The 26,282-nt window shown below is 50.5% G+C and overlaps 1 protein-coding gene across 6 annotated transcripts; it reads left to right on the forward strand.

Moving 5' to 3' along the window:
- Positions 1-3,143: 3,143 nt before the first annotated feature.
- On the forward strand, positions 3,144-25,074 carry TPM4 (tropomyosin 4). Of its 6 annotated transcripts, none has more exons than XM_067733064.1 (9): positions 3,144-3,355; positions 8,376-8,501; positions 12,789-12,922; positions 15,559-15,676; positions 16,244-16,314; positions 17,463-17,538; positions 19,322-19,384; positions 19,471-19,540; positions 20,408-20,575. In XM_067733064.1, the coding sequence occupies exons 1-9, from the start codon at positions 3,242-3,244 to the stop codon at positions 20,524-20,526; spliced, it is 891 nt and encodes a 296-aa protein (XP_067589165.1). In that variant the 5' UTR covers positions 3,144-3,241; the 3' UTR covers positions 20,527-20,575. The 6 variants fall into 6 exon arrangements, with proteins under 6 accessions (XP_067589165.1, XP_067589167.1, XP_067589166.1 ...); XM_067733066.1 differs by having other exon boundaries at positions 3,151-3,355; positions 20,557-20,830; XM_067733065.1 differs by lacking the exon at positions 20,408-20,575 and adding an exon at positions 23,639-25,074 and having other exon boundaries at positions 3,169-3,355.
- Positions 25,075-26,282: the final 1,208 nt, after the last annotated feature.

The following is a 26,282-nucleotide window of genomic DNA, read 5'->3' on the forward strand; positions in this document are numbered from 1 at the left end:
CTCCTGGGGGAGGGATCCCTTTTTGGAGCCGGTGGTGTCAGGCCTGGAATTAGCCACACCACCTGCGATGAGGCTGGTTCCAGGGTCTCCTGGGGGGACATCAGGAGTGGAAAGAGCTGACCTCTGATGACTCAGCCTGAGATAGTCAGGGGATGGGAGTTGGGGGGCAGGAAAGCATGGTGGGAGGTGGGGTCTTAGATCTTCCCTCCAGCTCTGTTCTAGAGTCAGCTGGGTCGAGTGTCAGCTCTGTCACTCACAAGCTGGATGACCCCGTGTGGGTCACTCTGGGCCTCAGGTTCCTTTTCTATAAAATGAGAATAAAAACAGTCCACTACCTCTTAGGGTTCAGGGAGGCTTAAGTGAGATGCTGCGTGTCCAGTGCTCAGTGTGGTGTCCCTCACGTGGTACTCGATCAATGAACAGTATTCCATGATCTACCTAGTGTCCTTTAATCATCACTGACATTCTTCAAGATGCAATTATGACACCCTACTTTTATCATAAGAGGAAAGAGTCTGCACAGCCAGGGCATGGGGCGGGGGTGAGATGAGGAAGGCGGACGGAGAACTGAGCTGGGGAGGGGTCTAGGTTGAGCTTTCTTAGCTCCTGAACACGGGGAGAAACCAGTATCCTTGGAGTATGGGGCTGGGGGTGGGGGTGCAGGGGAGGTGTTCTCACCATGACAGAGAAAAGGAAGCTGGCTTAAGGGACAGTGAAGGAATCAGGAGGGGGCAGAGAGGTGCTGGGAACTCTAGATCTCACCCCTCATACTCTCCAGCAGCGCTGCCCACTGCCCAGTCCCTTTATCTCACTCCCTCTGTGGCCTCAGGCAGGAAACACAGAAGCCTCACTACCTGCACTCCATACCACGTAGAAGTCTTTTTTTTTTTTTGTAGGCCTGGGATTTTTTTTAATTAATTTTTATTGGCGTATAGTTGCTTTACAATGTCGTGTTAACTTCTACTGCACAGCAAAATGTATCCACCATACCTAAACATACAGCCCCTCCCTTTTGGATATCCCTCCCATTTAGAACGCCAGAGTGCATTAGGTAGAGTTTCCTGTGCTATACATATGTTCCCATCAGTTGTCTATTTTACACATAGTATCGATAATGTATATGTGTCAATCCCAATCTCCCAATTCCTCCCACCCCACCTCTCTCCCCCTTGGTGTCCATATGTTTGTTATCCATGTCTGTGTCTCTATTTCTGCTTGGCAAATAAAGTCATCTGTACCATTTTTCTAGATTCCACATATATGTGTTAATATACGATACTCGTTTTTCTCTTTCTGACTTACTTCACTCTATATGACACTCTCTAGGTCCATCCATGTCTCTACAAATGACCCAATGTCATTCCTTTCTGTGGCTGAGTAATATTCCATCGTGTATACCACATAGAAGTCTGGATGCAGGGCTAGGTCCGGGGCTCTGTCTAGGAGTCCAAGAGGGTTTCTTGGAGGAGGGAGGCATCTGATCTGAGCTTTAAAGGATGAATAGAAGTTTCCTAGTTAGAGAGATGGGTCTGTATGTGAATGTGTGTGAGAGAGTGTGTGAGTGTATAGAGCGAATTGTTCATTTTAATTAACAAGGACTTTCTGATCCTCTGGGGGGTGGGTGCATTCAGGGCACCACAGATAAGACCCAGGCACAGGCCTGCCCCAAAGCTGCTGATTGTCCAAAACAGATAATCAAATAATAACAATAATAGTAATGGCTCCCACATTCCAAGCCTGTGCTTCTGGGGCTCAGCACGTGAGAGGTATTCTGTGTTTCTCAAGTGAATGAATGAGTGAATACATCTTTCTTTCTTTCTCTTTTTTTTTTTTTTGCAGTACGCAGACCTCTCACTGTTGTGGCCTCTCCCATTGCGGAGCACAGGCTCCGGACACGCAGGCTCAGCGGCCATGGCTCACGGGTCCAGCCGCTTCGCGGCACGTGGGCTCCTCCCGGACAGGGGCACGAACCCGCGTCCCCTGCATTGGCAGGAGGACTCCCAACCACTGCACCACCAGGGAAGCCCTCTTTTTTTTTTTTTGAATACATCTTTCTGAAGGCAGTGAGTCCCTGCTCCAGTTGCTGGAGGGAAGGCAAAACAGGCAGAAGGGACTGAACATGCAAAGGCCTGGAGGAGGGGAAATGGCAGCCCTGCCTGGGAAGCAGTGGAAGGAGCTGAGCTGAGTGTGGGGAGAGCTGGGGGTGGGGGTGAACAGGAGTCTTGAGTGAGAAGCTAAGCCGCCTCCTGTTCCTGCCAGTGCTGGGGAGCCGTGGCCAGATTCGGAGTGGGAGAGGGAGGGGGCAAGATCTAAGGAAGGCATCAAGGGTCTGGTCTGGGCCCGCCTTGGCCTCCCAGAGTTTCCGAAAGAAAGACAGCCCGGGTCCATCTCGCCCCTGTGGGCCGGATCCACAGGGGCAGGTGAGATGACAGAGAGAGACAGAGACATAGAGGAGGAGATAGAGAGAGAGAGAGATACAGAAAAAAGGATACAGAAAAAGTCTGAGAGAAAAAGACCGTAAGAGACGGGGAGACAGAGAGAGGGAAATGGAGACAGACACAAAGAGACGGAGAGATGGAGAGAGACGCAGAAACAAAAAAGAGATGGAGAGAGACACAGAGACAAAAGAGATAGAGAGAGACAGAGACAGTCACTGAAAGAGAGAGGGACATGATGAGACAGAGACTGGTCAGACAGGTGGGAGTAATCCAGGGAGTCCCCCAGGGGTGGTAGCAGATGGGATGGGGTCCTGACCCCCCAATACCTGGAGGGACCCAGAGGGGAGAAGGGAGGACAGGAGCCCCGTCATCGCACCACACCCCTACTCTGCACCCCCCCACAAGCCCTCTTCAGCCCACCCAAGCACAGATGGGGAAACAGACCAGCCGGCAGGCCGCCCTCATCCTCCTGGGCCGGCGCTCTGCCTGCTCGCGCACGCGGGACCTGTGTCACCAGGTTAAAAACGGAAACGGGTCGGGCCTTTTTTTTTTTTTTTTCCTTTGAGAAAATCCTAGATCCAAATAAGGCGAGGGCTGTGGGGAGGCTGGTGAGCTGGCCAAGTCTTCCTGAACAAGCAAGCGAGTGGTGGCTGGCCCAGCCGGCCTGAGCTTGGGCCTCCTCCAAGACTCGCCCCGGAGCAGGGTGGCGCACCCTGGGGAGCCTATAAGGGCCTCTCTACCGCCCTCGCCGCTCACTCGATCCTGCAGCCCTTCCTGCGCTTTCGCCCCCCGACTGCCCAGCCATGGAGGCCATCAAGAAGAAGATGCAGATGCTGAAGCTGGACAAGGAGAACGCCATCGACCGGGCCGAGCAGGCGGAGTCGGATAAGAAAGCTGCTGAGGAGAAGTGCAAGCAGGTGACGGACGTGCCTCTGCTGGGCTGCGCCGGGCAGCCCAGCACCCTCTCTGAGCTGGCGAGCTTCTGGGGCCGACGGTGGGGGTCTGGGAAATCTTGGTACTCGGAGGTTGGGGGAGACACAGGGGGTGATGCTCCGGCTGAGAAAGAGTGCTGCTTCGTCTTCCCTGGAGGGGTCTCTGGGCTGGGAGAGAGGGGGCCAACTGGACCCACTCCCAACAAAGCCAGTGGGAGCAAAGCGAATGAGAGAGAGAGAGAGACTAAGAAAGCGTGTGAGAAAGAGAGGGGTGTTTGTGTGGGCTGGTTGTGTGTGTGCAGATGTGAGGTGTGCGGATGTGTGTTGGGGTGAAGGCATCAGTGTTGGGGGGTATCCTAGAGGGAGTGGTTTGGGGATGCTGTGTGTGTGAAAGGTATTTGTGTGTGTGTGAGCATTTGTGTGTTCACATGTGTTGTGTGTGTGTTTCAGCTCTCTGGAGGGGTGAAGGTGACTAAGAATGTGTGTGCAGAGGGAAGCCTGTGCGTGCAATTGTGGGAAAGTGGGTGTGGAAGAGTATGGCTATGTTTGTGAGTCTGCGTGTGTTGGTGGTATCAGCAGGGGTTTGGGTGTATAAGGGAGAGGCTAGCTGTGTGTGTGCTTGGGCAAAAGTTGACATGACATTAATGGAGTGTGCGGGTGTCAGGGTGAGTGTGTGTGTGTGTGTGTGTGTGTGTGTGTGTGTTAAGGTGACTGTGTATTTGGGCTGGCGTGCGTGTGTGTGTGTCAGGGTATGTGTGTGCCTGTTGGGGTATCTGTGTCAGTGTGGGTGACCCAGCGCCCGTGTCAGAGCACACTCAGGTGTGACTGTGCGTGACAGTCCGAGGAGAGTGGCCAAGTGTGGGTGCATGGTGGGGCCGGCTGTGACTGACTGAAGGGGCAGCTGAGTGAGGGGCTGGGGGCTAGGGTGGGTAGAGATTTGAGGGTGAACCTGAGAATCTCAATGTGTCTCTGTGTATCTGGGGAGCCCTTGCTGTGAGCCTGGCAGGGGAAGGCGGGGATACCTGTGGAAGGCAGAGGCCCCAGACCCAGAGCTTTGGGGACAAGGTTCCCGGGAGGCCCAGGCGGCCGGGACACATCAGAGAGCTAATGGAAGTGTCCTGGGCTGGGCCGTCCCAAGGCCGTGGCTTGGGACACAGCAGAAGTCAGTTGTCTGTGTCTAGGTGGCCAGAGCCGCCAGTGAGAGGAGGGAAGGGGGTCCTGAGCCCTCCCACAGTGCCCTGCCCCACACGGCTCATCTGCACCCTTGGGGTCAACTGCCAAGCCCTCAGGAGCATCAGGGTCTCGAATCAACCCCAGGAGGCGCTTAGGACGGTACCACCAAGTGCCCAGCCCTGCCCATCCCAGGCGTCAGGCCAGCTCAGCAGGTAAAAGTGCAGGCTCTGAACTCAGGCTGGCCTTGCTCACAGCTTAGTCACTGAGCACCCTGGAGCAAATACCTTCACCTCTCTGTGCCTCGGTGGCTACCTGTGTGAAATGGGGAAGTGAAAGTGATGCCTTCCTCACCACCATGGGAGGACGAGGGGTGACTAGGCAGGTGGAGCCCTTGGCCTGGGACCCGGCACAGTGTAAGCGCTCAATAAACTCAGGATTCTTTCCCGCCCTGCCCTACCTCCCCTTTGGGCCTCCCCATCCCCCAGTGTCCTGGGGCTGCCCTAGGCGCCTGTGACACATCCGCACAGGACAGCCCCACCCCAGTTCTCCCTGCCATAAACTCTCCTCCTCCCTCCCTGGCAAACACAAACACCCATCCTGGGCTGGCCCTGAGCTGCCGGCTTCCATCCATCATTTAGCCCTTACCAAGAGGGACTTAGCTAGGAATTCAGAAAAAAAGCAATTCTATGGCTCTAATTTTCACTAAGGTGTGAGTGACTGATAGAGCACACTCTACCAAGGCGCACACAAGTTCAAAAGGGAAGGCTCCTCAAAGCATCCAGCCAGCTGCACGGCCAAGGAGGCAGGGACAGGTTCTCTGGTCTCCAGCTGGATTTTCATTCTGTTCTCTTTTTTTCCACAAAGCTGCCCACTGGGGTGGACTTGTGCTCAAATCCAGGCCGGATCATCTCCTAGCTCTGTAACTCAGGGCACATTGCTGCCCCTCTCTGAGCCCTCAGTGCTCTTATCTGAGAAATGGGGGCAAACAACGCCTTCTGATGGCAGGGCACCCAAGATTCCAGAGGTCCAAAGCAGAAGTCTGAGCCCCATAGCGCAGATGGCCAGTTCTGCCTGGGGCAAAGGCGGGAGATGGTGAAAGACTCAATTTATCTGGACTGCCTTATGCTTCAGGAGGCCAGAGAGCATGGGTCTTAGGCCAGCCTGACCCTCAGGGAACCTGAAGTAAAGTCCCAATTCCAAGCCCTCTCTCTCCAGTATGGAAATGGGACCAGGAGGCCCAGCCTGCCCACATCCTGCCCGCTCCCCTCCCAGGGCAGCGACATCCGCCCCAACTGGCCTTTGACCCCACATCCTGCCTCAGCCCTGCCCAAAGGCCCCATTTGCCAGGACTATGGTACGCAGCCCATGACCCTCCTGGCCAAAGTTTTACAGGCAGGGAAACTAGGCCCCAAGAAGGAAGCAACTTGAGGGAGACCTTGCAGAGTCAGTGCAAGGCTCAGCGCCCCCCCCGCCCCAACCCCGGCAAGGCACCACGCACCCGTACACACTTTGTGTGTGGAATTCGGACAGAGGGAAAGGAACCCGATCTGTGTCCACTTTATTTATTTTTCAGACCCAGCTCCAACCACTGAGTGGTTTGCAGTTGTGTCATTGATTCATTCTGCAAACTTCCCCCGGGGTTCTGTGGCGAACATCAGGCCCAGTCCCATACTGGGTGATGCTGGAGCCCAGACTGACCTCAGCCCCAGGCCTGTCTCGCAAGGAGCCCCAGGCTGGGGGAGACAGAACCAAACACGGAGGGCACCCCCTGCCTCAGGGGTCAGGGTTGGGCGAGAGGGTGGGACAGGGACTGGGGGCCCAGGGCAGCAGTGCAGGCCACCCAGGGGAGGGGGCTGGGTGTGGAGGGTCAGTGGGAGGAGGGCGTGATGGGCAGTGGGCACAGTATAGCCTACCAGTTTTGGAATCAGTCTGACAAGGGTTCCAGTGCCCTATCCGTATGGCGTTGGGCAGGTCCCTTTCTTGTTTAGGGACCCAGTTTACCCTTCTGTGACACGAGGCTTCAGGGGGACGGTATTTGTAATGTGTCTGGCACATTCTAACTGCTTCATAGGACTCTGCCTCCCTTATCACAGTCCCCACTCCTTGTTGTCCAAACTTTGCCAGAAAAAGTCGTCAAAAACAATCTTGACACCCAAATGAGCCCGACGCTGCAGAACCTGCCCTCACTTTTTCATGTTAAAAGAGCGTTGTGCCTGGCACACAGTTGGCACCTAGGAAATGCTCTACCACACAGATCTGGAAGGAAGTCAGGTGGACGCTGGGTCAGGCTGACCTGTCTTTAAGGAAACTGACTCATTTTCTCAGTGAAAGTGGAAGTTCAAAAGCAGTAGCCAGGGCGCTCAGAGACCACCACGTCAAGGCTTCCATTTTGCAGATGAAGAGACTGAGGCCAGAAAAGGGGACAGGGTCATACAGGTGGGATTTGGAGTCAGGCTTCCGGGCTCCTTGCCTAGAGGTCAAGTCAGGGTCGGTGGACCCTGTCTTAGGCGGGAGCTGCAGCCACTCTCCTCCTCCTCTGATCTCCCACCCTCTTTTCCATTCCCCAGCTCAGCGGTAGGACACTCAGTAGCCCTGGAAATGGGAGGCTGGGTGGGAGATTGGGATAGCAGCCCTTTTAAGAATTTGCACACATGCACGCGTGCACGCGCGCGCGCACACACACACACACACACACAGAGAACCTGGCACATCTTGCACATTGTCTCAGGCGTGAACATGAGCAAGTTAGGGAGGGATGCAGAAAAGCAGGTCTGTTACGAGGGCCTGTTCAGATGTGGGTTCAAATCCTGTTCTGTGTGATCCGTGGAAAGTCACTCCACCTCTCTGGGCTTCCTGCTGTGAGGAGGAGGAGGATGCAGGGCCCGTGGGGGCTGCCTGCCCACGTTGGGAGCATGAACAGGACCAGGGGTCAAACCACCTGAGACATAAAATCAGATCAAAGCCTGATCTGGACTGACCACCCCAGCCTAGAGTTACTGCAGGGGAGGGAGGCGCACAGAGGGAGGGAGGGAGGGTGCTGAGAAAGCTTTCTGAGCTGACCCTTGACTGGTGTGGTGGGGGGTGATGGAGAGGTGAAGGGGTCTGTGGTTTGTATCCCACAGACCTGACCTTCTCAAACTGGGGGTGCCAGGAGGCTGGCAAGACTCTTGGGATAAACAAAAGAGGACTGAAAATGTGGGGAATGCAGGAGACACTTTTATTAAAACGAACACAAGCCAGATTGCAAGAATTTAAGAGATTTAACCTGAGCCTTCCAGGAAAGTGATCTTTAAGGAGTAGCTCTCTTCTAGTAAGCCCCCAAAGTCCAGGAGTGGGGGGCGGGGGTGGGGATTGAGCCTGTCAATCCTTCAGGGTATTTTGTGAGAACCACTCTCTTGGGCAATAGGGAACCATGGCAGGTTCTAGACAGAGGGAGGGTAAACATACTTAGGAAGATCCTCTGCTGCCAGTGTTGGGAAGGCTGAGGGTAGAGGGATGGTCCAGGCCCAGAGTATGAGACTCCCCTGAGGAGGCTGCAAAATTGAACGCGTGTTTGTAGGAAACTTGTCGGGACTTGTTTCCCAAAAGCTGTGATCCATTCTGCAAGAGTATTGGGGGACTCCAAAAAAAGATAAGCACAGCTGGTCCCAGGATAAGGAAAGGATGTGAAAGTCATATTAACAGGTATGAGTGGTGCGTTTATTGAGTGGTGCGTAACATTGTTACCCCTGTTTTACAGATGAGGAAACCTGGACTCCTATGAATGCGGGGGACGCCCCTGCGCCGCGGGAACGTGGCCCCCAGGCTGATGCGTCCCCCTATCTGTCCCCAGGTAGAGGAGGAGCTGACGCACCTCCAGAAGAAGCTGAAGGGGACGGAGGATGAGCTGGACAAATACTCCGAGGACCTGAAGGACGCGCAGGAGAAGCTGGAGCTGACGGAGAAGAAAGCCTCCGACGTACGTGCCCAGTAATGGGGGCGCCCGTGGCAGGGCCGGACAGGAGTCCCGGGGCCAGGCGGGCGGGAAGCGCTGGAGGAAGAGGAGGAGGAGGAAGAGGAAGAGGAGAAGGCGGTGCCTCCCGGCGCTTTCTCCAAATAAGTCCCGAAAGAGGGCACTTTCCAGCAGCTGCGGCCAGCGGTGCCGACGTCAGGCCCTCCCCCAGCGGTGCTGACGTCGGCTGCCCGGCCGGGTGACCTCATCGCCCCGACAGCGGCCGGGCCGGGGGCGGGGAGAGGCGGGGGCGGCCCTGGCGCAGGCAAAGGCTCTGGGGCCGGGGCGCGGCTGCTGCAGCTCTCGCCGGAGCCGAGCCGAGACGAGCGCCCGCCGCTGCCCGCCGCCCGCTGCGTGCGCCTCCGCGCCATGGCTGGCCTCAACTCCCTGGAGGCGGTGAAACGCAAGATCCAGGCCCTGCAGCAGCAGGCGGATGAGGCGGAGGACCGCGCGCAGGGCCTGCAGCGGGAGCTGGACGGCGAGCGCGAGCGGCGAGAGAAAGTGAGAGCCTGCGCGCCGGCTCCTGCACCCCCGGCTGCGGCGCGCCCTCCTTTCTTCCCTTATCCCGGCGCCGCCCGCTTCCCGCGCTCCCTGCGCGCCCGCCGCTGTCGCCCCCCATCATCGCCCCCATTATCCCACCTTTGCACCCTCGGGCCCCGGCGCTCCCGATCGCGGACCCGCAACCTGGGACCCTCTGCTGAGACCCGTTCCTCCATCGCCATCCTCCTTCCCTAGCCTGGGACGGGGGAGGGGGCGCCGCATCCGGGTCGGGCGGGGCCGGCCGAGCGGGAAATGGGGGGATGGGGCGGAGCGGGGGGGGTGTACGCGATCCTGGAGTAGGGAGAGGGGGTAGGGGGCACCCTGCTGCCTTCCGACTCGCCGCTGGCGCCGGGGTCCGGGCGGGGGAGGGCGGGGAGCTGCTGCTCCACCTAGGAGCGGGAAGTGAGAGTGAAAACGTTGAACTTCCATTGTCTAGGGTTGGACAGGCCGAAACCGGGAGTGGAGCTGGGGGCGTCGCACTTTCTCGCCTCTTCCGAGGCTTCCCGGTTCCTGCCGAACTTTCCCAGCTGTTCCCAGGGGCGCGGCGGCGACGTGTCTGCTCCAGACTTGGGGCGGAAGTTCAGTCCCGAGCCGCGGGCCTTTCCCTCCCCAGCTGGTCCCTGTGGGAACGCGGGCCGCGGAACCCGCCTTCCTCTAGAAGACCCTTGGAATGTTAGCATGGGGCCCCCGACCCAAGATCGTTTTGTGTGCGGCCGCTGCAAGTTGCGGGGCTTGAGGCAGATAATGGGGCTGAATGAGGAGGGGGCCTCACCGCCCCCTCTCCGTCCCCTGATTGCCCCTTGGGACGGGACAGGTGGTGGCCACCAGTGGGGCTGGAGAGAGATCTGTATTGGTGTACTTAACTGCTAGGAGCGTGTCTCCATCTACAAAGTAGGGATGACAATAATGCTGACCCCAAGGATAGTTGGGAGGGTCTCAGGAGTAAAAACCTCCCTACATGGCAACTGGCATATAGTACGAGCTCTATTACTGGACTTTTTTCTCCCCTCGTTCTACCCCTAGAGGAGCTCACAGCCTAGTGGGGGGGGGGGCAAGGAGAGTCAGACAAATAAGGCTGATTAACATTGTGGGCGGGGTGTGTCTGAGTACTGTTATGGGAGCATGACAGAAGTAGAGAACCAGTGGGGTAGGCTTCAAAATGGAGGTTGAACAGTCTTATAGAATAAATAAGAGTTTTCCGGGACAAGAGACTGTGCAAAGACTCAGAGGAAAGAAAGTTGGGGGAGAGGGTGGAAGCCCAGGGTCCCTCAAAGCTGGAGTGCTGGGACTCAGGGTGGGTACCCCAAAAGTGGAAAAAGTGCCCAACCAGATGGAGCTGCCATGTGTACTGACAGGTCTGGGGAAGAGCCCCCCAGACTGTTTCTCCGCTGGCCAGAGTCAAAGCATTTAATCCTGTAAGGGCTGCTCTGGCGTGAAGAGGCCTCAGAAACCTGGTGTAAGCCTCCAACAGTAGCCAGTTTGGCCTCTTTCGCACACGTAACCGGCATAACCCTCCCTCTGATCTCATCCCAAGTCATCTCTGGAGGACAATTACTTCTGCTTAAAAATGGCCCTCAGCCGTGAGCCAAGACTCAGGAGCGGGACAGTCCAATATGGGAGGAGAGATGTTTTTGGAAAGTTTCGAACTTCTTAAAAAGTTCACTTTTCAAGGCATGCTTCTCTTGATCAGGAAAGGGGAAAAGCCTTAAGAAGGTTCCTGGGCAAAAGGAATTGAGCCCAGGGGGGAAGGGGGGGCACTTTTTCAGTCTCTTGTAGAGAAAGCCAAGAGCCGGCGTGTGGCAGACTTCTGGGTCTGCCTCCCAACAGCTGGTTTCGTTTAGATTTTTGTGTGATTAACCGACATCTTCCTGTTCCTTTGCCACATGTATCTAGCAAGCCTCTTTTACCTTATAAGGGAAATCCTTTGTAGCGTGTAGAAGCTTTGATTGCAGGAAGGGGTGGAACCGAAAATGACTAGCAGTGACTAGCAGTTTTTCAAAAATACATATGTATGTATGTGTACATATATGAATGTATCTCAGAACTGTCTCGATTCCAGATAGTTGAAAATGTGCCCAAAGCTTGGTTGTCGGGATTCAGAATCCCCCACGTAAAGAGGCAGTGTTTTTCTTTTTTTTAAGACTACTCATGAATCGAGCACCTCTGCATGATCTAAAACGTCCGTTCCTTGACTACTAACGGGTATGAGGGTTCTTTTCGGGGTGACACAACGTTTGGAATTAGATAATGGTGTTGGTTGCACCATTTTGTGAGCGTCCTAAAAAACACGGGGTTGGGGGGAAGTCAGTTCCTGCCCCAGTTGCTGAAGGAGTTAAGATTCATATCATTTAAAAAGAATAAAAAGCACCCACTCGTTGGAACGAGTGGGTGACATTTCTTAAAATAGTTCATCAGTGGTTTAAATGGATTCCCCAAACTGATGTTGCAGAGGAAGTTGCGATCAAAAACACCTGTGGGAGCTTCTGCTCCCCCTGCTGCTAGGACTCCGGAGCTAAGAAAAGTTTCCTGACTGTGCTTTTCAGCAACTCTGGCCTTATTCTATCACTCCACGGATTTTTACAGCCTTCCCCAATTCGGAGATTCTTGTCTTGTTATGAAGAAGCCAGGGTAGCTTTATATTTCTCCCGTCGGTTGAGCTCCATTTTACCAATTGGCAATATTCCTAAGTGTGTGGCCTCGAAGCCCCTGCAGGACTCAGAGCACAGGTTCGGCGAGGGAAGAACCCTGGGCTGGGGCTCAAGAAGCCGTTCCCTACCAGCTCTGTGACACTGAACCAAACTACTTCGCCTCACTGGATCTCTCAATTTCCCCAGCTGTAAAATGGGTGAGATACGTGAGGATTAAATGAGGTGAAACCGTGGCAGTAAGAACTGCACTTTGTGGGACTTCCCACATGCCAGGTGCAATGCCATACCCTTCCTTTACAGTCCCCACAGAGGCGCGAAGCAAGCAGGCCCTGGGATAGGGAGGCTCAGAGCAAGCCGTGAAACGACCTGCCCAATGCCACGTGGCTATAAACTGGCAGAGCGGGGATTCTGACCCAGCACACTGTGATCCTGGAGTTCTTGCTTTTATGCACGCCACCATATTCCCTTCCTTGTAGGTGAAAACATCTTGAAAAGCCACTAACAACATTCTGACATCTCTCCCATGCCTGTAACCAAGTTTTCTTTCCTTTCCTTTCTTGTATCTTTTTGTCCCAACGTCTCTCAGCCAGGCTTGGTTAAGGACGGCGTTCCAACTGGGCCGCCCCCAGCCTCCCTCCCAACTGTATGGCCAACATGTAACTGAGGCGTCCAGATTCTTGCATTTGTCTTGCCATTCAGGTGGCTGGGAGCAGACCTTATGTGACAGGGTGAGCCGGTCACTGGTGGCCTTGCTCTCTAGAAATACCATGGAGAGGCCAGCACCGTCCTCTTGGAACATACAGCTTACTTATCTCTCTCTCCTGTATTGACTTGACAGACTGTCCTATTGTGGTAGATGTTTGCTGACATTTGGGGGAAAGATCATATGGAAAATTCACATTCTCCAGATGAGACAGAGTGTGAATTCCTTATCACCTGGATTCCTGGGTGGGCTTTGGCAGGGGAAGCGGGTTAGCTGGGGGAAAGGGCACTGTGTGAGTGGAGGGCTCCTGCTGCTAGCTGACCCGTTTCCTTCTTAACCTGGCTGCACCTCTGACCTCCCTAGGCTGAAGGTGATGTGGCAGCTCTCAATCGACGCATCCAGCTCGTTGAGGAGGAGTTGGACAGGGCTCAGGAACGACTGGCCACAGCCCTGCAGAAGCTGGAGGAGGCAGAAAAGGCTGCAGATGAGAGTGAGAGGTAAGGACGCTTTGAACCCAGTGGCATTAGCGCTTGCTTCTGGGAAACGGGGATCGTGTCGTAGAGCGGACCTGCCAGAGCTGGGGTGAGGGTAAATGAGATCACACAGACCTGCACGTGTGCACATACGTACAAATGCGTATGGTGTGTACGTAGGTGCAACGCCTTGTAAACCATCATGCTGTAGGTAGGGGCATTTGATGTGGTGGCTCCAAAGGAAAACTAACAACAGGCAGAAGAAGGCAAAAAATGGACACATATAAGATTGCAACTGCAACTGTCACTGGCAATCAGTTTGCAGAACGCTGCTTCTCACATTCTCCCTGAAAGTCGCTGTGCGTCTCGTCATCAGTGTTCTCAAGACATCAGTTTCCAGGGTGATGTGAGAAGGCGGGGGATGAAAATTTGGAATAGGCCATCTACATAGATGTTCGCTGGCAGTGCTTCAGGCTTTGGGCTACTGGACAGCTGTGTGTCAGGGACATGCACGAACCAGTCCCATTAATATATTTGCCACTGACAGAGCTACGCTGCCTCCAGAAGGGTACTGTGTCCTCCAGAGTGGGCAAGTTCTCTGGCACGCCTTGGCGCAGGCTCTGGAGGACTGAGGGCAGATTGTGTAATTCACAGAAGCAGCTGTCTCTCTGTGGTGGTAAATGGGTTCCTTGTGTGGTCATGGTGTGGGCTGGCCCATTGGTCCTCGTGTATCTGCCACATCTTCACAACAGAATTCTCACCGGACCCATCCACCATAGTTTTCTGGTATATACTCCTCCCAAGGGTTCATTCCCGATTGTACTGTTGTGACCATACCCTGGAGAAGCAGAACCAACCGGGGAATCTTGGAGATTGACTTTTCGAGCTGCCCAAGTGGGAAATTTCTTCCCGTGCAGTGGAATAGTCCTACCCAGGGCACAGATCCCAGTGCAGGCACAGATCTCTGCTTCAGCCACTTAATAGAGGGAGAGGGTGGCCGCTCAGGGCAGTCACAAGGAAGTGTGAAGGATCCAGTCACAAGTTGCTCATGGCTGTGCCTGGGGCCTAGATTAGCTGCTACCGTTGTTCACAGTCAGACCAGCCTGGCCAGATTGTCTCACTTCTGTGACCTCCCCAAGGCAAACCACTAGAGCCTGGGAAAGCCCCTCACTTATTGGTATCACGTTACCAGAGGCCTTTGATGGTACCCCTGTTAGACACTGCTGTTTAGGTAGAAAGAATCTTATACTTGGGAGATGGAGAATCTAGATTTAAGTTCTTCCAAAAAGCCACTGCCATTTACTGTGTGGCCTTGGACAAGTCACTTTGATCTCTCCACTGCTGCAGAGGGTTTTCCAAACTTGACGATCTTGAGGACTGGTACAGGCATGGACAGTGTTTTGATAGTCAGCTGAGAATGGTAGTGATAGTCCGAATGCAAGTATTTGTTAGAAGTATATGGTGGGGGTTGGGGTGGTGTGATGAATTGGGAGATTGGGATTGACACACGTACGCTAATATGTATTAAATGGATAACCAATAAGAACCTGCTGTATAAAAAAATTAAATGATTCAAAAATTCAAAAAAAAAGAAAAGAAGCATATGGTCCTCTGCTGTTGGCAGGCACAACACACGTCAATACGTTATCCAGCACTGGCCTCTTCTTTGGAAGTATCTGATCTTACCTTGTCCACCCCAAGCAGTGCAGGCTAGAGTGAGCTCCATTTCATGGTCAAAAGTTGTAGGAGACTTCCAGCCATCCCCAGGACGCTGTCCTTTCCAAAGTGGACTTCAGTTCAGTATCCACTTCAGTTCAGGCCTTCCTCACCCATCACTTTGTGGGTACCTGCCTCTTACCTGGTCTTCCCACTGCAGTCCATCATTCTGGTTTCCACTCACTCCTGCTTTTGAAACCCTCCTGTGGTTCCATGTCCCCTTGGCATAAAACACTTAGTGTGTCATTCAAGCAGCCTATGGTCCAGCCACCCTGACCTCCCTGCCATATTCTTTCATTCCTCTGGGGCTTTCTTGTACAGCCCTGTCTCACTGAAGAATACCTTTCCCCTCCTTGTTCATTTGTGGACTCTTTTCTGGGAAGTGCCTCGTCTCTCTCTCTCTCTCTCTCTCTCTCTCTCTCTCTCTCTCTCTCTCTCTCTCTCTCACACACACACACACACACACACACACACCACTTCACTGCAGCAGAATTCATCATTCCAACAGCCAAGCTGGGCCCAGACCTCCGATCACATCGTGGTAACTGCTGGCGTACAAGTCCCCCTTGTTACTAGTTAGTGAGAGACTCTATAGGATGGGAGTGTGGACTCGAGCCACATCACCAGTTTGAATCCCAGCTCGGCCACTTACTGGCTGTGTAACCTTAAGCAAGTTATTTGCTTAACTGAGTCTCTCTATGCCTCAGTTTCTTCCTCCGTGAAATGGGGATAATGTACCTACTCTGGGGGCGGGGGTTGTGAAGTTTGAGGCACTTAGTGCCTGGCGTTTGGCAAAGATGAAGTGAACGTGAGCAGCTCTACAATTTCCTGTTCGGAGTACGGTTCTTGGTAGATGTCAGAGAAGTGTTTAGATGAGCAGATGCATGGAGGTGTGTGATGAGGCGGTAATGTATGGAAGTAATGACGAGGTTTGCTCCTTGCAGAGGAATGAAGGTGATAGAAAACCGGGCAATGAAAGATGAGGAGAAGATGGAGATTCAGGAGATGCAGCTCAAAGAGGCCAAGCACATTGCTGAGGAGGCTGACCGCAAATACGAGGAGGTGAGTTGGGGTGAGTGGGGCTGGTAGATGGCAGCAGCAGGAAGTGGGGAGGAAATGGATCTGTGATAGGGAGAACCCTGGGGCCGCCTAAAGGAAGTTCTTGGTCAGCTCAGCTGTCCTTCTGTGTCCACATCTGTTTTCCTAAGACAGCCACTTGGCTAGGAAACCATATCTTCCACGACGCCAAAAGTCCTGGGAAATTCTGTGACACTCAGACAAGTGGGGACTTAGACTTAATGGGGAAACCAAGCGATCAGATCCCTTTTTTGTCCTGCAGCTTGGTGTTAGGCTAACATGGGGGATTGTGGTCCCCAGTCGTGGGTCTTCAGGCCATGAAAGCTCAGTTGCTCCTTCTGCCTGCCCTCATGGTCCCATCTCTTCCTTCACTTCCCGGGGCCTGAGGGAGAGAATTTAGGTTTTCTCCGGGACTGTCTGAGTCGGAGAAGCAGCTGAAAGCCCCGCGTTGCAGATGGTCTGGGCGTGGCCTTGCTGTCTGCACGGGGGAGGGCATTGAACTAGATGTGGCTCTTAGGGGTCAGTCTCGGTCGATCCTTCCTGTCTCTGCAGGTAGCTCGTAAGTTGGTCATCCTGGAGGGCGAGCTGGAGAGGGCAGAGGAGCGTGCCGAGGTGTCTGAACTGTGAGTGGCAGAGCAAGGCTGAGTGGCGCCCAGCTCAGCTCCGGGGCGGGGGTGGAGCTGGGAGGGAGCTGGTTGTGTTGGGAATGGATACCGACCAGGGCCTCTGGTCAAGTGGACGGGCATCTGAGACTCATTGCTCAGTGCCTCCTCTTTGCCTCCATGGCTGACAAAGAATGATGGGCAACTGTTTGTTCTTACTGCCCTGGGCAGTGCTGCCCACGTGTTGACTCTTCCCACAAAGGTATTGGGAAAGATGAGTGAGACAGGGAGAGCAGAGAAGCCCAGAAGTCCGTTTTCCCAGAGGGGATCCCTCAGGAGGCTGTGCCTTCTTTTTTTTTTTTTTTTTTTTGTGGTACACGGGCCTCTCACTGTTGCTGCCTCTCCCGCTGCGGAGCACAGGCTCCGGACGCGCAGGCTCAGCGGCCATGGCTCACGGGCCCAGCCGCTCCGCGGCATGTGGGATCTTCCCAGACCGGGGCACGAACCCGTGTCCCCTGCATGGGCAGGTGGACTCCCAACCACTGCGCCACCAGGGAAGCCCTGTGCCTTCTTAAAGGAACACTGAGGGCAGGGTGCCATGTCAGTGTTTAAATGCCTTGTTCTTGATGTCATTGTTGGATTGGGACACATTCCTGGGGGGAAAGGTGAGAAGGTTGACCGGAATCCCCACAAGCTCCCCACCAGAAAACCAAAATGCCTCCCCCCTCGGACTTGGGTGAGGAATCCAGCTCCCCGGAGCATTCCTGCTGTGCTGAGAGAGATCTGGTTTCGAAAATCCGCTCCAACCTTGCTTCCTGGAGTGTCCGGTGTAAACTCCGATTGCTCCCAGCCCCCATCTCATTCTTAAACACCTTCCGGAGTCAACCACATCAATCATAGATTTCACAAGTCCCTGTTGCCTCAGACTTGGCAGGAGCCCAGGAGTGCTTTACAAACCTTCCAAATACTCCTCGGCCTGCCGCGCCTTTGCCTGGCATGATAGGGTTTTGATAAACACACAGCGCTGTGTCTCAGAAAAAGCCATTAACATTTTTCCCCCCGCATTCCTTCTGGGGGCCCCTGGAAGTGCGATTCCTCCTTTTGAAAACTTCTTTTAGGGAAATTGCCTGATGTAAGATAAGACACAAAAATCCCTTGTCTTTGGGCAGAAAATGTGGTGACCTGGAAGAAGAACTCAAGAATGTCACTAACAACCTGAAGTCGCTAGAGGCTGCATCTGAAAAGGTTGGTGGTTGGCTTGAGCTGGAGGGTGATTTGCTGGACTTTCTTCTTTTCTTCCCCCAACGTACTCAGGAGCGTGCTAGGGTATCAGGGATCTGACCTGTATTTGCTAACAGTAGCTTTGGTGCCCAGCAGCCAGGTTTTTCCCCTACAGAAAGAGGTGTCCAGCAGCTAGATTTCCCCCCTTTTAAGATGGGGTCTTAGCACCATCTTTTATCTCTACCTCCCGGAAGGTGGAGACGGAATGAGACTGGGACCTGGCCAGGCTCCTCTTAGGTAGATCTGAGGATCATCATATAGATACAGAGCCTACAGAGCCTCACTCTCAACTGGATCCCTGGGTTCCTCCAGAAATACTTTCTAGAAGGTCGAGCGGCAGTCAGAGGTGGAATTGGGCTTTATTAGCTGAAACAGTACCCAAAGCAGTCATTACAGGAGAGAGCATTAGGAGCAACGTACACGCTCTTCCATGGCCTTCTTCCCACCCCCCGCCAACCCCTGCATCCTCATCTCTTTCTCATTCTCCCTCCTCCTACTCCCCTCCAGTTGCATTGAACTTCAGTTTCACAAACATTCCATGTGGGTCACCTTCAATACCTTGAACCTGCTGTCCACTCAGCCTGGGGTGGCCTTCCCTTTGCTCTCTGCTTGGCAACCCCCTATTCATCCTTTAGGCCCCTGCATGAGAGGCCCTCCCTGATTGCTCACCTAGGTTAGGTGTTTCTCACCTGTGTAGCCCCACCTACTTCTTTTCCTATCATGATGGTTGATCACATTTATCATAACTAATTGCATGCCTTCCTTGCTAGATTGTAGGTTTTAAGGACAGGGACTATGTCTTGTTTAGAGCTGTGTCATTAGTCCTAGCGTTGTGCCTGGCGTATATCTCATACTAGGATAGGTGGTGAATAAATGCAGACCACATATGTATGCCAGATGCTGCCCTGGTCACGGGGAGAGATGCTACAGTGATGGTACGGCTTCTGTTCTTGAAGATCTTGAAGTCTAGCTGAGTAGAGGGGTTGATAAAGTAACAAAGTGCAGTGGGGCTTCAACAGAGGGACTTCACAAAGTTGGGAAAGGTGTCACGAGGAGGTGACGTTAGAAAAGACCGTAGAGCGGGATGCTGGCCAGGAGCTCAAATTCCAGAGTCAAGTTCCAGTCACGGCTTGGTCACTTCGTAGCCATGTGACCCTAGACAAATTAGCTAACCTGTCTGTTACTCTTTACTCTTCTGTAAATCGGGATTGATGATATCTAGCAACATAGCAGGCAGTTAATGAAGGTTTGCTACTATTCATCTGAGTCGAGCCCTGAAAGACAAACATAACTTCTGACAGATAGTAATGAGGAATGGAACATTCCATGCTGGGGGGCCCAGTTGTAGTCAAGGGCTGGAGACCAGAGAACACTCAGAATAGGGCTAGGAAGTGGCCAGCACCTTGGGGAAGCTGATGGGAAGTGGGGTTGGAAACATAGGTTAGGCCAGCTGCTGTGGAGGGCCTTGAGTAGCCTATTTCCATGCGGTCATCTGCACCATATTCATCACATGTGTATCCTGAGTTATCAGCTCAGGTCTTGAGATCAATACCATCCCAGAGGGATCTCTCCCGGATTCTCTGAGTTTTGCACACATTTCTTCTGCCTAGGAAGGTGCCTGTCTCCACTTCTCAGGCAGGTTCATAGCTTCAAGCACACACTTTTCTCCGAGGAACAGGGAACATGCATTCTTCTGTGCTTTTTTTCCCTTCCTTTTTTAAAAGCAGTGTTTTGGTCTCTCCCACAGTATTCTGAAAAGGAGGATAAATATGAAGAAGAAATTAAACTTCTGTCTGACAAACTGAAAGAGGTGCGTGTGATTTCCATCCAACTAGTTCAGGTTTCTCCTGCGGCTGGTCTTAAAGCACTCATAGTGACTCCTTTCTTCTGCCCTAGGCTGAGACCCGTGCCGAATTTGCAGAGAGAACAGTTGCAAAACTGGAAAAGACAATTGATGACCTGGAAGGTATGAAATTACCATATAATTATGTTTGCTCTGCCTCCCTCTACACGACACATCCCCAGACAGTTGGGGGGAATCTGGAAAGGCTGATTTGGGCTTCGTCCACTTTAGGATAGCAAAGTGCAGAGTGATGTCACATGTGGAAGTCTGGAGCCCTGGAATGGAACAGTGCAAATCAAATTCAGACTAGGGTCGCCATTTTTCAAGAACTAAAATATTTCTGCTTAATTAGCTCCACATGTGAGTAAAGAGACCCAAATATGGCTGATTCTTTTCAAGTCTTTAGAATTTCCTTTAATTTGCTCATTTCTGACACGCCTTGCATTTTTTAAATGCCTTGCATTTTTACAGAAGCTCTCTCCCAGAGAGTGCAAAGCTTATCACAGTATGAGAAAATGGAAATTTAGAGACCGTGGAGACCTGAATTAAGACTCCAGTCTGCGAGTCTGCTGCCCACATATCCCAGAATTTCTTGAAGAGTTCCATCTTTAAAAAAAATTCTGTCCCATGTTCTTCATGAAATAACCCAGAACTTCCAGAATCTTGGGGTTCAAACGAAATCTCCCAAACTGCCTGTCCCACCCAGAAAGGGTACAGAACTCATTCCTCAGACCATGTGTCCCAATGTTTGATTTAGGAAGTGAGGTTTCCATATAAGGGAAAATGCCCCATTCCAAAGTACAGCCTTTGGACTGGATGACATCATTGAAAGTCAGAAATAACCTGGGGTGGGAGATTGGTGGGGAGAAGCTCTAGCCATTTCTAGTCACCACTCTTTTTAAAGGTTCATTATGGCTAACCCCCTGCAGAACTTCACACCACTTAGAAATCACTCCATAGATCTTTTGTTTTCTCTTTTGTGTTACACAGGACACGACTTTCTCCTAGTTCATGCTTTGTTTTCTCACTTTTGTTTTCTTCCTCTCGTTGCTCATGTGTGGCACTCCATTCCGACCCTCGCGTTCTGTACCCTGTACCTCTTCTTCTGAACTCTCTCCCTGGGGACCTCCGCCCTCTAGACGAGCTATATGCTCAGAAGCTCAAGTACAAAGCTATCAGCGAGGAGTTGGACCATGCTCTCAACGACATGACCTCTCTCTAAGAGGCGGCTGGGGTGCTGCCCTCTGTCCTAGCAATACTGAAGTCTGCCTTCTCACTGTGGTGCCTATACTCCTGTGGGCTTCTAGAAGCTAGAAGCTCCAGTTTCCTGCCTCCTGGTTTGACCTTTCAAGCCTTCTTCTGCTGTGTCTGTGACTGTGTGACAGAAATAAAGACAGGCAGTCCTCACCTTCATGCCCTCTCATTTTCATTTTCTCCACTTGCCACTTTTGAGCCATAGCTATGAGGCCCTTGACCATGATTGCAACCAAAAGTGAGTGGTTCAAATGAAGAGCTCGTTTCAAAAAGAAAATTATGCCCACATGATTCTTTTCTGACAATGTAAAAACAAAAGCCAACTTGGCCTGAGCTCTCAAATGTATTAGCTAACTGTATCTGCATGCCAATAGCAGTTTTTCCTTAAATAGAAATTATGTTGAATGGAGACTCATCCAACCTCCTGAGCAGCTTAATAGAGTCAGCAGAACTTGCAAAAACCAGCAGGCTTATCGCTAAAAAGAGGCTACCTTTGGATGGGGCTTCATCTGTGGATTCAAATAGCAGCAATGGCATTTTGGTCTCCTTAGTCCTCCTTTTCTCATGTTTTCTCTGTGATATACTCGGAGAGTGGTGCCTGGGGTTCCCTATGTCTTCATTGTTCACTGAACACCTCTCCAGCTCCCAGTCCTGGGAGGAAGCTCACCTCTATACCCTGCCCTTAGAAAACAACTATACAAGGAATTAAAGGGCATCCCATTAACAGGGCAAGGGAATGGATGCTGCTGGAATGCCAAACAAAGGAAGTGAGGTGATTCTTTCCTGAGTTCCAAACGAAGTTGCCTGAGATGCTAACATCTATCTCCCCTCATACTTGAGTTAACTAGAGCCAGGAACCTTGGTTTAGTGACAGCTCATAAAATTTGCGTGTGGGTGTTAAAAGCTCACACGTATGGTGACCAAAAGCTCATCAGTTTTCCCAAGAGAATCCAAATTTTAAATAGTCTGTCTGGCTCTCCCCTGCACCCCACCGCTGCCACCACCTTAAATTGTCCCAGAAACACTGACATTTTGATGTCCAAGCCGTCTTCCAGACTGCCCCTTGAACCTGAAAATGGCATGAAAAGCTCCAGTGAGATCATTAATTTTTGGTCACTATAGCTTCTTATTCCTCATCCAGTAATTTTTTATTTAGGTGGGAACCTCTGTCACAATTCTTTATATTCAGTCCTCCAAAATACATCTTCTCTAAACTACCCATGCCCTTCCACCTCCAACCTTTCTCTGTTCCTAACTGCTGTCCACCCTGAACTTCTACATAAACCACTCCCCTCACATATTCCTATACATATGCCCCTGGAAAGATTAAACTGTGTAGGGGTAGGTGTTTTTTGTTTTCTCTCTCTGCATACTTGTTCCTGGGATTTTTCCAGCCATATGTAGCCTCCACCCTTGGAAATAACTGCAGCCCTGTCTATCCAGTCAGTCTGCATCACTAAGCACCTAGGTGGAACTTCATTTAGCGATTAGGGCCACGGAGATCTACTTCTACCTGTTGACAGCGTGGGGGCCTGTCCCATTCTCAAGGGCAATTAACACTTTAGGGGAAAGTTAGCCTCAGACCTAATGATAAAGCAGATGCCAGGGAATCCAAGTGGCAAGGTGTGAAGTGAGGTCGAGATTTGGAGTTGGGAAACCTGGGTTTCCATCCCAGCTCTACCATTTTAGCTGTGCGACCCTGAACAAGCTGCTTAGCTTTTTTGCAAAAACAAAAGTGATAGCTCAGTGGTTGAGGATTAAATAAGGTAATGGAGAAATTGGTTCACACATAGTAGGCCCTCAGTTACTTCTGTTAATCCAGACTGGACAGGCCCAAGTAACTGTCCTCTGAGAGAATCCTCCCAGGTCATAGTCACTAGATTAGATTTTTAAAAGTGCCACATCAAATGAAAGGTTCAGTAGCTTTAGTTGAAAGGCTGCCATCTTTTGCAGTCACTTTTATTCTTTCTGAAAATTTCCAAGCTGATCATATCACATTTTATGAGGCACTGTGCTTTCCTCTGGTATTTGAATAAGTCTTGGCCTAGTCCTTATCAGCCATCACTCATTGCAAACCAGTTCTCTCTCATGCTCTGTCATGCACAGCCCTAGATGGCATCTTAGATTTTGGGGTTTTGTTGGGTTTTTTTTTGTTTGTTTGTTTCATCACCTCAATTACTTAATAATGTACCTATAGTCTGGCTTAAATTTCAATCATGTTGCATTTACCTGCAGTTTGACTACACTGCTATGGACACATAGAAACAATAACACAATTATGCGTGGAATTTAAACAGCCATTCCCAGAAGCTCCAAAGGAAAGATGGGTTACAGGATTATCTCTCCCTACCATAAGCTCAAGGATTAATTAACCAGCACTAGGAAGAAAATGTATTAAGTCATCCATATCTTAGACTAAAATCTGTGTAGCATTTCATAAGTTCTGAAGCATTTCTCATTTGTGCCTCATAATAACCCCCATGCCACACAATGGTATTATTATCCCCATTTGATAGATGGGGAAACTGAGACCTAGAAAGGTTAAATGGCTTACTTCATTGGCCCAACTGGGGCTTAAATCCAGGTGTTCTCTCTAGGATTGCCAGATTTATCATATTAAAATATAGGACACTCAGTTAAATTTGAATATCAGATAGGCAATGAATAAATTTTTAGCATAAGTATATCTCAAGCAACATTTGGGATACACTTGTGTTAAAAAATTTATTCGTTGTTTATCTGAAATTCAAATTTAACGGAGCACCTGTATTTTATTTTGCAACCCTATCCGGCTCCCAAACTTGGCATTTAGTGTCTGCTAGTCCACGATGTTCTGCTATAATTAAAATGTAGAGTACCTTCTCTGCTCTTTCACTCTGGCAATGTGGAGTTTAGAAACCTTTTTTTTTTTTCCTTTAACAAAGATGCTTATTAATTTATTTTTCCCTCATTCTTAATTCTCACCAGAAAAGCTTGCCCAGGCCAAAGAAGAGAATGTGGGCTTACATCAGACACTGGATCAGACACTAAACGAACTAAACTGTATATAACCAAAACAGAAGAGTCTTGTTCCAAAAGAAACTCCAGAGCTCCGTGTCTTTCTCTTCTCTTGTAAGAAGTTTCTTTTGTTATTGCCTCTTTGCTTTGCTGGAAATGTCAAGCAAATTATGACCACATGACCAAATATTTTGTATCAGAGAAGCTTTGAGCACCAGTTAAATCTATTCCTTCCTTTTTTCAAATGGCACCAGCTTTTTCAGCTCTATTTTTATCCTTAAATTGCATTTATTCCTAAGGTAGGCAGGGTATTTCATATTGAGCATACTCTCTTAAGACTGAGGGCATTTGGTTCCTGGGAGAATAGACAACCTCACACTTTCGAAACACAGATTCCGATATCTAGTCATGGGTCAGTTTAAAAGGCTGAAGAATATTCACCATCGGTCACACTATAGGAGGCCAGGGACCGTCACATTAAAATGGGTGGGGATTTTCCATCTAGAGCAAAAAAGGGGGGTGGGGGTGGGATTACTATGGGAAGTCATAAACCAGAGAGGTTAACCTGATCATCCTGCCTCTTTTCCACCCTCCACCGTGCAGAACAAACATCCTCTGAGCAGTCAGCATGAGAATGCCTGGAAAAGAGTCATAATAATTACCCAGATGTTTTCGGAATAGATGATTGATATGCTCTTCTCCGTGCTTCTTTCACTCTAAAGTTGTTCTCTGAGGAGCTAATGTTTTATTCCAATAATGACCCATGCTTATCTGCTCCGATATGAGGCCATCCACTCAGCAGGAATGAATGTTGTAGAATTCAGTCCTATTCAGAGAAGCCGTGTCAAAAACACTGCTAGCATCAATAATTAAGACTCTTTTTCTATAAACAAATATTGGGCAGAATGGCGCTCTCTGACATCAAAGTAAAGATGAAAAAGTAAGTGGCCTAACTTCATCTCCTCTATACTCCAGGGACTGGCAAATTGGAGATTTACTTATCTGGAATTTTAATTCCTTCTTCAGGACAAAGTTAATCAAAGACCAAGAAACTCCTGATTAAACTGGATATGGAGTATTTTGTAGACAGGGCTGCACATTTTGTCTTTGTTAGATTTCTGCTTTCTCAGTTAACATCTCAGAGCTGAAACATTCCACATTCCCCAGCAGTGTGGGAGCCAACTCAAGTTTACAATTCTGACTAAAAATCACCCTGCTTCTAGCTTATCCAAATCCCCTGCCCCTCACTCCTATTTATTAAGCATCACACTACCCAGGAGATACACTAGCAAATTGTGCAACTGAATAAAACCCACACTTTTCATTTAGATTCTTGCAACTGTATCATATGTAATAGTATCACTTTTTCTACATTTTGGTCAAATAAATTTTTACATAAACTACAATTTGTGTGAATTTTAGAGTGTGTGGGGACATAGACAACATTATGGTTTGACAAATGTAAGTGGGAAAGAAAGGAAAGACAACTGTACCAAGAACTCAGCAAATGTTATTTATTTGCTGTCTACCATGACTACCTGATATAAGGATTATGATCTCTATATTACAGGTGAAAGCTCTTTGCCTTAGTAACTCAAAGCTCCTGTCCTTTGTTATCCCCAATCCTGCCTGAGCCAGACTAAAAGAATGAGGAAGATTTTAATAGACAAGATAGGAGCAGGAAAGATGGTCCCTATCACTTGAGTCACGAAAGCACAAGGCCTGGCTGGGTAAGGTTTTCTCTGTGTGACATATAAAAAAGAAAGAAGTAGGAAAGCTGGAAGGTAGGCGGGGTCCACACTGATGAGAGCCTGAACTTAAATTAAGTTGGTCCGGAGTGGAGAGCCACTGATCAATAATCAATAAATAAAAGAAATAAATTAGGAAAATCCACTTAGCATGCATTGTCAGGAAGGACTAGAGTGGGGTAGACTAGAGGCAGGAAGATCAGTTAGAAAGGTATTTCAGTTAATCCAGGACAGTGCTTGCCAGACTGGAATAAGAAGGAAGAAGTGATCTGAAGGAAAGTAATCTTTAGACTTGGCTTACTGGATGGCAGGAACTTAAAGAAGAAAGTGTCAAGGGTGGCTGCAGTTTCACTACCTGAATTGCTTTGAGGTTTGCCTTAAGATCTGATCTTGGGGAAGGGCGTTAGGGAATCCAAAAGAAATGAAAGCCTTTAAGACATGAATGCAGTATGCAAACAATTATTTTTGTTACCAAGTACAGTTAAAAACATTTCCTTCATTTTAATTCAACATTTGGCTGACACTGTGAGCTTGTTTAGGTGGTAGAGGCAGGGAATGTCCATGAATAAAGTATAATGCCCCCCTCTAAGTGCCCTACCACTGCTAGATTGAAGTTCCTCCTCTCCCTCCTCCTCACCCCCTTGGGCTGTAATCTAATCTCAGTATACTGCTTTAGTCATCCTGGTGCCTCAGCACCTATTATAAGTATTTAATGTTTGTTAAACTGACATGTCTCAGCTCTTGGGGAGTTCCCAATCCCATGAAGTGTGGGTGGGACAAAAGGTGAGGTTAGGACCAAACTGTGAGGAATTTATCCTGCCAATAGACCATGGATGGATATTGGATAAATGTTTTAGACTAAGCTC

Source organism: Pseudorca crassidens, chromosome 3 (genome assembly GCF_039906515.1).
Source record: "Pseudorca crassidens isolate mPseCra1 chromosome 3, mPseCra1.hap1, whole genome shotgun sequence".
NCBI classification, from domain to species: Eukaryota; Metazoa; Chordata; class Mammalia; order Artiodactyla; family Delphinidae; genus Pseudorca; species Pseudorca crassidens.

Bases quoted from the DNA above. Each gene is read 5' to 3' on its own strand.
- TPM4 (XM_067733064.1), top strand. From the start codon at position 3,242: ATGGAGGCCATCAAGAAGAAGATGCAGATGCTGAAGCTGGACAAGGAG. The intron at 12,923-15,558 runs GTAAGGACGCTT...TGCTCCTTGCAG, and splicing joins GCTGCAGATGAGAGTGAGAG to AGGAATGAAGGTGATAGAAA. The intron at 19,385-19,470 runs GTGCGTGTGATT...CTTCTGCCCTAG, and splicing joins TGTCTGACAAACTGAAAGAG to GCTGAGACCCGTGCCGAATT.